At 42.4% G+C, this 12,219-nt stretch overlaps 1 protein-coding gene across 10 annotated transcripts in view; it reads left to right on the top strand.

Annotated features, from left to right (window-relative positions):
* lrch1 (leucine-rich repeats and calponin homology (CH) domain containing 1) overlaps positions 1–12,219 on the top strand; it is a 110,793-nt gene that overhangs the window by 85,063 nt on the left and 13,511 nt on the right. For 9 of the 10 annotated variants that reach the window (XR_013130369.1, XR_013130370.1, XR_013130368.1 and 6 more), the window contains exons 13-16: positions 5,365–5,401; positions 7,391–7,501; positions 9,084–9,131; positions 10,676–10,745. Coding sequence is in view for 7 of the 10 variants with exons in the window: in XM_077002061.1 (XP_076858176.1) it covers positions 5,365–5,401; positions 7,391–7,501; positions 9,084–9,131; positions 10,676–10,745 (266 nt within the window). In the remaining 3 variants the exon portion in view is untranslated. The remainder of the gene's footprint in view (positions 1–5,364; positions 5,402–7,390; positions 7,502–9,083; positions 9,132–10,675; positions 10,746–12,219) is intronic. The other variant, XM_077002058.1, reaches the window with a different exon arrangement.

Genomic DNA, 12,219 nt, shown 5'->3' with positions numbered 1-12,219 from the left:
AATGTCTGCAATTTTCATCTTAAGTACATGTCCACTGTGAGAGAAATAATAAAAAAAAAGATTAATAATTAAAATTAGAAATTTGTGTTACTGCTGCAAATAAGTATTTGAACACCTGCCAATCAGCAAAAATTCTGGCCATCAAAGACCTGTTACTCCGCCTCTAAAAAGTCACCTCCACTCCACTTATTATTCTAAATTAGAAGCACCTGTTTGAGGTTGTTAGCTGCATAAAGACACCTGTCCACCCCACACAATCAGTAGTACAACTACTAACGTGGCTAAGATCAAAGAGCTGTCCAAAGACATCAGACACAAAATTGTAGACACACAATTCCCACAAGGCTGGAAAGGGCTACAGGGCAATTGCCAATCAGCTTGGTGAAAAAAGATCAACTGTTGGAGCAATTATTAGAAAATGGAAGAAGATAAACATGACAAATTTCCCCGTTTAATTAACGATTAATAAAGAATTATCTTATTTTATGACTGTCAGTCTCCCTCGGATGGCACGGAAGGTTCCTCTGCTTAAGTCAGCACACGGCCAGAACAGTCTTAAGTTTGCCCATGACCATTTGGATGATCCAAATGAGTCACGGGTGGAATTTCTGTGGTCAGATGAGACCAAAATAGAACTTTTTGGTCTTAATTCCACTTGCAGTGTTTGGAGGACATAGAATGATGAGTACCATCCCAAAAACACCATCCCTACTGTGAAGCATGGGGGTGGAAGCATCATACTTTGGGGGTGTTTTTCTGCACATGGAACAGGACGACTGCACTGTATTAAGTAGAGGATGACCATGTATTGCAAGATTTTGGGGAACAACCTCCTTCCCTCAGTTAGAGCATTGAAGGGTTGTGGCTGGGTCTTTCAACATGACAATGACCCAAAGCACACAACCAGGATAACCAAGAAGTGGCTCTGTACACTGTAAAAAAATCTGTTACATTTACAGTAAAATACTGGCAGCTGTGGTTGCCAGAACTTCACCGTAAAAAAATGCTGACAATGTAAAAAACACTACAGTATCTTTTTTGACAACCGTAAATTTCATCATTTAGAACTGTTCTTTTTACGGAAAATTACTTTTTACAGTTTACAATAATACACTGTAAAATTAACAACTTTCTTTAATAAACCTATTTACGGTGAACCATTTTAAAAACAACTGTTTTACTGTAAACAACTACATCCCATCTCTATGATAAACACATTACAACCAAGATTATTTTACAGGATTTTATTGTGAAGTCCAACTTCACAGTAAATTACTGGCAGGCCGCCATCACTCAGGCCATCGTCCAGTTGTTGCCGCACTTTAGTACAACGAGGCACTTTTATTTAAATTACCTTAGCAATGTAATCACGCATAAAACCGTAATCACGCAGAATAGACTCAGTACATGAAACATGAGGGCAGGTCATTAGCACTGTAACATTACACAAACACGGTAGGTAGACTCAGACAATGTACAACTACATAAACGAATACAGGGTGACTTAAACTAACAAAACACATAATCAAATACATAATCAACAACAGCATGTCATAACACTTACACATAACGCGTATCAATAACGGAGCCGCGGGGGCTCATGGGAAGTAGCGCTGTCCCCCAGTGAACTGACGCTACACAATTTTGCCGACTTTAAGCAGAAAAGCCTTAATTTTTCTCAAAAATCAGCAGTGCGCCTTATGTGTGCACTGAATTCAAAAATCTGTCCCTGATGTCCCCACAGATGTGTACAGTACGTACGCTGGCAGCGATAAACGAATCAGAGAACATTACATAAAACGTAATTAAGTAAAGAACAGCCGGGAGAACAGTCACCATTCGACTGAAGGCAGCAATGATAGCACAAAACTTGAATATCGAAAACGTTTAAGTGCGTTTAAGTATTCCTTATATGTATAAATATTTGACCCATATTTACAAAGACAATTTATAAAATGGCAGTACATTGTCCTATATTTCAACATGCTTTACCTTATAGCACTGGCCATATTTTTAGCATTTTCTTTCTGTAGAAATCAAGGTGCGATTTTGCTGATTGATTAATGGTTTTCACTGTAAATTGAAATGTAGGCCACTCATCAACAAAATCTGTAATTTAGACTGAATATTTTTTTTTAGGGTAATTCCTTGTTTACTACATTATGGAATTTTCCAATATATTTTACATTGAAATTAACATTAAAAATGTGTGCTTTCTACATATTATGACTGTAAAAATTAATTTTATATACTGTTTATTTTTTTAAAGTAAACTATTGCATCTGTTACAGTGATATACTGTTTTCTACTTTATGATCTTTTACTGTTGCTATTTTATAGTTTATTACCGTAAATTCAACAAACATTTTTTACAGTGTAAGAAGCATATCAAGGTTCTGGAGTGGTCTGACCAGGCTCCAGACCTAAACCCTATAGAAAATCTTTGGAGGGAGCTCAAACTTAGAAACCAGAAACCTGGCTGATATAGAGAAGATCTGTGTGGAGGAATGGGCCAAAATCCCTGCTGCAGTGTGGGCAAACCTGGTGAAAAACTACAGGAAACATTTGACCTTTGTAGTTGCAAACAAATGCTACTGTACCAAATATTAACATTGATTTTCACAAGTGTTCAAATACTTATTTGCAGCTGTAACATACAAATAAATTATTTAAAAATCATACATACATACATACTGTTACGGTGACAGTCCCGGACCCTTTCCTGTGGGCGTGCCGCTACGTTGTCTGCGTGTCGTTATGTCCATGTATGGATTTCCATGGGTGTGGGTTGTCTGTGAGCGTGTTCGTAGTATCACCTGTGCCTTGTCTCGAGATCACGAGGGTATGTATTAATCACCTATTTAATGTGCGTTCGCGCAGTGTCTTGTGCTCGTCTTTGTCTAAAGTTTCGTGTCAGCATGAGTGTGGTTGTGGTCTGCTCGCGCTCCACCCGGAGCTTTCACGTCAGAGTCCAATAAACGTTCCATGTTCACCGTGACAGTCGTGGTGCTTGTCTCCTCATTCCACGTGTCACAGAAAGACGAGCCGAAAAGATGCCAGGGTACACAGCAGCACGGAAGAAGGGGAAGAAGGTCAAGCGTCGTCACGCCGCTTCCCCTGCGCGTCGCTGCGCAGTACCGGTACCCGACAGGGAGATGCAGCAGGACCCAGTGTGTGCGCGCCTGTTGCGTCAAGCTCAGGCGGCCGTGGACAAAACAGAGGCAGCGTGCTTCCTGCTGGCTGCTGAGAAGCTGTGGGGCGTAGGGCGCAGCGCTCCGACTCAGGCATTCCCCGAAGAGGAGTCTGATGCGCCGATTGTGTTGGGTGTAGGCGCCTTTGCCCTCACACCTCCCGAATACGACTCCGAAGAGGAGGGGAGTCTACCTCCCTCTGTGTGTTCGGACGAGGAGAGTGAGGGCAAAGCCAGCTGCCCTCCCCCCACGTCTGCAGCTCCCCAGACCTCAGACGAGGAGAGGGAAACCAGTCCCACTCCACCAGTTCACTCCGATGCCAACGAGCACCCCGAGACGGCAGAGGATGAGGTCAGCCCTCCCCCATCCGTGTACTCCGAGTCAACGGTGTATTACGGAGAGGGGGAGAACGCCGGTCCACCTCCGTCAATTTGCTCAAAGTCGACGGAGTATTATGGGGAGGAAGAGGACATCAGCCGCCCTCCGTCTGTTTCCTCGTCGCCCTCAGAGCACGACGACGAGAGCGAGGAGGGAGACAGCGCCTCTGGGTGCTCGGGGCGCACCATATACTCGGGGAAGGAAGGTCCTCGGTCCCCATCAGCAGGGAGCAGCATGGACTGGTCCCGCTGCACGACAGCCGAGGAGCCGATGTCCCTGAGCCGGTGTGTCTCGGAGGAGGCGATGGACACCTCGAGGGGTGAGGCGTTGGCGACTCCAGGAGCGCGTGAGGGAGGCGGCGCAGCCAGCGGCCCAAGGTGGGGGTTCGGCGCATCTCCAGTGACACCGCGGATACCCGCCAGTGCGCGGTGCCGAGTCTCCACTCCGGTGGCGCCCAAGAAGGCGGCCGATGCGCCCAAGAAGGCGACTGAGGCGCCACGACGGAGGCCACCGGGCACACCGCACAGCGCAACGCGCGCTGGATGCACGGCGCCGAGGAAAGGAGGGACTCCGCCGCCTGCTGCGTCCACTCCGTTAGCATCCCAAGGAGGGGTAGCCCCACCATTGGTGCTCTGGCAGGCAGCCCAACCGTTGTCGTGGCTGCCTGTCCCTGTTTGTATGTTAGCCCCAGTGTTTCTCCCGAACCCCCTGTTCCCTTTTGTGCCCTTCGTGTTTAATGTTCCCGTGTGCGTGTTTGTTGCTGTGCCGTTGTTTAATGTATTTTCCCCTGTCTTCCCAGGGAGGGTGTACTAGGGCTGTTCGTGGCGGTTCCCACCATCGGGGGAGACGGCTCTCGAAGGCTCGTGATCCCGGCGGCTCCGGACCTGCCCGTCGATGTAGGTTCGGGGCTTTCCAGCTGCGCGGGACGCTCCGGGAGTAGCGAGCCCCTGGCGGGGGGTTCTGTTACAGTGAAAGTCCCGGACCCTTCCCTGTGGGCGTGCCGCTACGTCGTCTGCGTGTCGTTATGTCCATGTATGGATTTCCGTGGGTGTGGGTTGTCTGTGAGCGTGTTCGTAGTATCACCTGTGCCTTGTCTCGAGATCACGAGGGTATGTATTAATCACCTATTTAATGTGCGTTCGCGCAGTGTCTTGTGCTCATCTTTGTCTAAAGTTTCGTGGTCTGCTCGCGCTCCACCTGGAGCTTTCACGTCAGAGTCCAATAAACGTTCCATGTTCACCGTGACCGTCGTGGTGCTTGTCTCCTCATTCCACGCGTCACACATACATACGGATGCACCTAAGATGAAAATTTCAGACCCCTCCATGAGTAGCAGAACTTGCAAAGTCACAGGGTGTTCAAATACTTATTTTCTTCATTCTATATACTGGATACACGTCCCACTACACATTTGCTTTAGACTCTTCTTGATTACATACAGATCTCTGTACTCTGCCTAATTAATGCTCTCCATGCTGGTCTTCTCACTGTTCCTAAATTCAGACGCCTGATATTTCAGGGTCATGGCCCAAAAACAATGGAAGACATAACCACAATCTCTCTATCTCTTCACACTTCACACTATCTCTTTTCACCATGCTTTCATCAATCACACTCCGCCTGTAAGCAGCTGCTAAAAATGGTCACACTATTTTTTTTGTTTGTTTCGTAATGTAACCTTGAGTATGAGATGGATGGAATATAAAGTAATGTCTTCTTAATTACTATTGTTGTTCTTATTGTTATTATTACTACAACAGTTTGAGGCCCCTCTTTTTCATCCTTTTTTCTTCAGTGGACAGGAAAATGATGAAGGACAGACAACGCCCAAGGTAATGTTTTATTTGTGTATGTGACCTTGTGTATTTTTGATATTTGTATGTGATCACCAAGCTCCTTTCAGACCATCCCCTCTGGTCTTTCTGAAGTTGAGTGGAGTTGAACGCCATTGACAGAGTGAGGGGGTATGGGACTCATTAATGGACAACAGTCTTCAGACAATATGCGTAGTCTATTTAATATAGTGTCCCTTGATACAGCATTTGACAGTGAACTGGGAACGTCTTTGGTTTTGGTTATTCAGTGGATTAAGACATTATATAATTCTTCTAAGGCAGTAGTTTAACACTAATAGCATAATATTACAGATTAGTCTACATAGGTACAAGACAAGGGTGTTCACTGTCACCTTATAATTTTTTGCCTTATTCTTAGTTTTATTCTCTAAGACGTAACAGTTTATTATTACACAAAACACAGCAGCAAAACGAAGTCATACACAAAGTCAAACAAAGCCTGACAAAGACAACAAGCACACTCAAATACATTGAAGACAACAAGACAGAAGTGCAGCACATAACGACGAGATAAGACACGGGTGCAACGAATAACATGAATGACACAAACTAAAAATATACATGAGTACATGACACACGGAAAATATACATGAGTCTGCTCATTGTCATGAGGGTCTGGTGTATGTTCAGTATGTTAATTGGTGAACAATTTTTATAAAATATAGTTGGCTTACCATGGGCATAATAACGTTTTCCGAGAGGAGTCCACAGCTGTCTTGTACAGAAAGTGGTTCTCCTGCAGCTGCATCAGGATTGAGCAGTACACTGTGGAAATTTTTTTTCAGGTTTGTGAATCCGCAGCTATAACACTTAGGCTATTACCAGTGAGTCGGTCAAGTGACTAATCCTACTTGGTTGCTGCTGAAACAAGCTAACATTATCTACAGGTAGATTGTAAGCGAACACTAGCTTATTTGACTGCATTTGAGAATACTTGTAGAGTGGATACAGCTTTGGCACTTGAGAGCTGCATCTGTGCTGCTGTCTTGCAAAGTTGTTTTGACCTGTTCAAATCTGGAAAATTCCAGATTTGTGTGCTCCTTTTTGGTGTACTAAGGAAAGAAATGCAAAAACAAGCAAAGGAATAACATTTCACATGCATGAAGTTATTTTAGAATACCTGTTATGAACATAATGAATGTATTGAATTAATAGCAAAAAGCTATCTTTATTTTAAGCAGAAACATAAAGTTACTGTTGTGATTCTAAGATACCTTGGTTTACATCAGGTAAAACATAAACAAGCAAAAATCTTGCCTCCTTGGTTTGGGCTAAACCCTAAATGTTTTAGTGTCTGGTTCTGCCCATGCAGCAGCTCAGTCATCAGCTCTCACCATATTTTCTTGTTATACACTTTTTTAAAGATTTTACATTGCCATGAATACAGTTATAATAATCATGACAAGAATAATATCACATATTGTGTAATATCACAGTCGTGACATGTAAGATGGTTCATCCTGTTTACTTCAGGAATCCATCATAGGTGTGGAACCAGATAGTCTGGCCTTTGCCAAGATGTATTGTGCCTTAAAACTGCTTGCAAAATAATTAATTAACTCCAGTAACCTCCATTGATGTGTGTTGTAATTGTAGCATGTGTGGTCTGTAGGTAGTGTTTATGCTTGCTGTTGTGCTGACTTGGATTCTTGTGTTGTGAGCATTGGCTTCTGATAGAAATCTGGTTGGTGCATACTAGTTAAAGGCCATAGTGATCAGAAGTTCTCAGAGCATTTTGCAATGTATTTGTGTTGATCATTTATCACATAGTGTTTTCATATTAGGTTTTAGTGCACTGCAGTTATATGAATAATAGGTTGCCTATTTTCTTATAAATGCTACCATTTTTATTCCACTTTTTATTCCAGTTTCGCTGGCTGTTTCATTCCATTTGCATTGTAGAGTTCTTTGGTGTTTAATGAAGTGTAGCTATGAGGAGTTTTGTGGGGTGTTGTGTTACTGAAGAGCCATGACGAAGGCTGGGAGTTCCAGAGGAAGAGACAATACATTATAGAACGGGCCCGTCTGGAGGCTCAGATCGCCTACCAGCAGTACACCTGCCACAAGGCGCAAGAGGTAACCTGTAAACTGTTCTAGATCAGGAATCTAGAACAGGACTAGGTCTAGCACCTAGATCAGGTCTAGAAACCATGCACTAGAGCATAGGTGTCAAACTCAAGGCCTGCGGGCCATAACCGGACCATAATACAATTATATCCGGCCTGCGTGATCATTTTACATTGATCTATTTTTGTTGTTATTAATGGCTCAGCGACAACAGCTGCATTGCTGAATGATACATTCACGATACTGGAAAGATTTCCGCATCACTCAAGTCAAATATCTGTTACTGTCTGCAACACTATTGTAATGTCAAAGCTAACCCTTACAATGTCTAAAAAGAAAAGTTGATTCTGAAAACAGAGCCTTTGAAAACCGATGGGAGGCTGAGTATGTTGTGGTGTCGTGTTTATAGTGCGACAGTTGGTATTATGGGGCGGTGCATACATGTTGCCCAGAATGCTCCTGGGTTTCAACTTAGTCACCGTTATGGTGATTGCTGGATGGGTTTAAGGAGTCAGTATGTTTTCGCTATAAAGCAGTTTGCTCTCTCTCTCTCCTGATACTGTTGTTGTTTTTTTTTTAAGGGTTAGTATTGTGGTGACTTCAATAAATGGGTAGAATGATAAATTTCCCTGCCTCTGGTTTCTTTACTTTGCCACAATTTATTGACATTTCCAGTAAACCTGTGTATCATATTTGTGGAGCTAATGTGGCTGTAATTAAGGAATTTGATCTGAGATGGCACTTTGAGAAAAACATCAGGACAAGCTGAAAAATCTGAATGCAGAACAGAAGCTACAGAGTGTAGAAGAGTTAAAGAAGAAGTCTGGCCCACAACCTAAAGTGTGCCAGGAGTTTTGGCCCCTGGTGCAATTGAGTTTGACACCCCTGCTCTAGATCAACTGTGCATTATACCTAACTCATGCATCATTGGAAACCAAGATGTCATATAGCATTTGAGGGTAATGGCATGAAACAAATTTATGGAATCCACTAGAAATAGTTTGTGTTTCATTCAAGTATGTCATTTAATGTCAGTGATTTGATTCATGCACTTGGACACAGTTGTAAATTTGTAATTTCATGTAATGACCCATTATTTACCATGATCATTTTAGATGCATATTGACAGTGTGGTAGAATGTTGTTTGTAGCACCCCAGTACCTCATTGATTAATAGAGCAGCTTTTAAGCTTTTTGGTGGATTTTGAGTAGATGTTTATTTTCCTACAAACTAGCTTGAGGTCAAAAAAAAATACAGAGGATATGGGCAGAGGGAGAAAAGGAGAACAAAAATAATGAAAGTGAGAGAACACATAAGCATTGAATGTAAGAATACAGACTCATTGTGAGTCATTCAGCATGCCCTGGCAGGCCTAGGCTGCATTATTACTGTGAAATAAGTGCTTCAATGGGAATGTACGTGGGAGAAAGCAGGTTTGGGGTGGCAGAATAAAATTGCAGTTACCACACGTTCCAAGATCTGCTTTGCAATCCCTGCATGTCAGTTTTTGTTTTTCCTGTTATTTCCTTGGAATTAGATTCCAATTCTTAGTCGTAGGAGGCCTATGTTGCACTTTTCTCTTCCTCATAGGGTGAGATGATCTTTCAGAAGTCAGATGATTGTCAGCCAGTGGAAAAAGTGAGTAACATTTCCCTGAGAAACAGATTTGAAGATGTTCTGCATGTTTTCTTGCCACAAATGTTGTGTTTCAGCACTCAGTGGGGTAACTACATGGGTGTTATAATATTTTCATATACTCTTACTTAAGAGAGTTGAGCTTTCCAGGCCTAAGAATACAGTTCATGCTGCTAAATCTGTTTTATGTCTGTGTGGAGTTGCCACATTCACAAATTCCAGAGAAGTGCAGCTTTCACATTAGCATAATGTATGGTGAGTTAAAATGAAAAAGGTTTTCACATTGCCAGCTTTCAAAATAAGATTAAATTGTGAAAATCTTTGTTAACAGATCATATGCAGATTCATTTAACTTCATTAACACATCATCCAGAAATCAATGTAGGTACCATGCCAAACCAGCAGGTGCCAGTATCACTGGAAATACATTGAACAAGCTTGCTTGAAGAAAGGGTTTGTCTAAAGTTCGTGGAATTCAGGTGTTAAAATACCTTGATCATCAAATCAAAAATCAAATATATTTGTATATTTGTATCTCTCTCTGGTTTGAGCTGCACCGAGGTTAGACCTGTTTGAGAGGCTCCACGCTCTCTCTCTGGTTTTCTCCATTAAGAGCACACAAACTTTAGTACGTGTGACGGGCAGGTGTGAGCAACAAAAAGGAAGCGATCACGCCAAGTCTCAGGGAAAAAGGGTGGTTTAATATAAAGTGTGCAAACCTAAAACCCGTGCAATAGATCCAAATTAAGGATATAATGACCAGCGGTCAACTGGTACAAAGACAAGACATATATAGGCAAACAAACGACCCTCAGGTGAGACGGATCACGGGCTCCGCCCACCTGAGGGACGCACATGACGTCACCAGACAATAACAACAACAGCCGCTGTGGACAGAGACGGCCGGTAGGGGGCCGCCTCACCGTGACAGTACGATTAACATCAAACAGCTGAAAGTCATATTTCTTAATTAACAAGGCCATGTTACATGTAATCTAAGGACCAACTGATCAATTTTACCGCGGCAACAGATTCGAGAAGCGATGCAATCGAGTTCCGAATCAATTTTCCCCATAAGATATAACTGAAAACAGAGTAATCCAGGGTTGCCAACTCACACACATTTGACTGTCTTCACACGCTCTCACGCCACACATCCGATTTCTCACGCCGGAAAAAAAATCTAGTTTATTTACCTCTGATCCACATCTATGATCTATGGTAACAACTTACGTTCGCCACCCCTCAACAACTTACGTTGTAATTCTGGTTTCATTTGAATGAAACTGATTTGATTTGATGAGACTGAAATTTAAGATTTACTTAAAGGATTAGTAGATGAAACCCCTACATCAATGTTAGTATAAATATCATTAATTAATTAATGTTTCATTTATTTCATTCACCAATTTTAATGTATGGGATTATCATTTGCATGTAATTTATCTGTGAACTTGTAAGTCTGCTTTTTGTCTTCATAAAAATTAATGTGAGGTTGAACACCATTCTGTTGAGCTGAGTTACGCTATGTCTTTCCCACTTTCCAGAAAGAAGCCCAGAGCCAGGTGTTGTCACCTGTATTCAGCTCACCTCCTTTTGGCCTGAAACCTAGATCAGGTAAGCCTGGCTCCATCTGTGAACACGCAACCCAGCCAGATGACAGGCTGTTTGCACAGGAACAGTTGGGTAGAACTAGACTTCTTACAAAAGAGAAATTCAAAACATCAGTATATGTGAAAGTACTGTTAATGTTATTTAGCTGGTTTCTTGTATTAGGTTGAAGCCTTGCTATGTTTAAGACAGATCAAAGGGAGAATGTTTTATGGAATGCTGGTAAACATTGGATCATCAGCTTTGGACATGATTTTGAACTGTTGAAGTTAAATCCTCCTCCAAAGTGCTCCCTGCATCTGTGGAGTGAGGCTATGTTCCTTCCATGGAGCTTGGCTCCTCATAGTGTATACTTATAAGTTATGTTGTTGGGCAGTCTGACATATCGTACCTTTATCCAAAAGCATTAACAGATAACATTAAGAATAGCCAAAATAACATTTTTGCTAGCTCAAGCTATGTTGTTCAATAAGAAGCAGAAACTGTCAGTGCTGGTTCCAGTGCGGTTCCTCCTGCCGCCACAAGGAGGAACTCACGGGCCAGTTCCAGACAGAGCTCTCGCAATCTCGCAGTGGTGATCTGCCACAGCTGTCTCCTTCCCTAGAAGGAGAATTGTGGCAGTTCACTGATGAATCGCTTGGTTTTCATGCCGTGCTTTTGCCAGCCAGTTCTCTCTCTCGTTGGTCTCGAGTTGTGTTTGGTGTCTTGTTACCGTTCTCCCTCTCTCTCTGATTCAGTGCTTATTCGAATACTTGCCTCCTGCGCCACTTTCTGGCCTCCCTCAAGTTTTCCTCCCGCTGTTATTGTTCCTATCCAGTTTGGTTTTGTTTTGGGAAAGGTTTTTTGTTCTTTGCGGCATTTGCTGCCAGCCAGCGTCTTTTGATGTTGGTTTTTGTTCTCTTTTACGTGTTGAGTATTCTGCATCTTTTGTGTTTACGTTTGGTATTTACTCCTGTGCGTTTTTCACAGCTGATTTTGGTTTCACGCATTGAGTTCTGCGTACTTTCTTTTTGTGTTTTCTCCCCAACGTCAGCCGCAGTGTTTTTCCTGTCAGTCTTGCTTTTCGGCGAGTTCCATCATTTTGCTCTTTTCATGTGAGCCGGCATTTGGGTTCTCGTTTGCCTCTAACCCCGTGGTGGATTCTGCTGTCGGATTCTACCCCATGACAGAAACATCATACTATGAAATTTGCGTTATAATATGACACTAACATAATTAACATAATCATTTAAATATTGAATATTTTCAATATCTATGTTGTGCTATATTTAAATCATGCTTTGCCTCCAACTTTACACTGTTTTGTAAATCAGTTCATTTGCATTTTAAAGACTTCTCTTCACGCTTTGCTTGTTGTTGCTTCTTTAATCTGTTGTGTTGTTACCTCTTTATGAACTGACTATTGCTTGTTAATCCCTCCCCTCTGCTGACAAATGCCTGAATCATCACTTTGTTTCCTAGAATTTATTTATGTTTCATG

The sequence above is a fragment of the Brachyhypopomus gauderio genome, chromosome 4 (assembly GCF_052324685.1).
Source record: "Brachyhypopomus gauderio isolate BG-103 chromosome 4, BGAUD_0.2, whole genome shotgun sequence".
In the NCBI taxonomy this organism is placed as follows: domain Eukaryota; kingdom Metazoa; phylum Chordata; class Actinopteri; order Gymnotiformes; family Hypopomidae; genus Brachyhypopomus; species Brachyhypopomus gauderio.
This window is presented reverse-complemented; position numbering and strand designations above follow the sequence as displayed.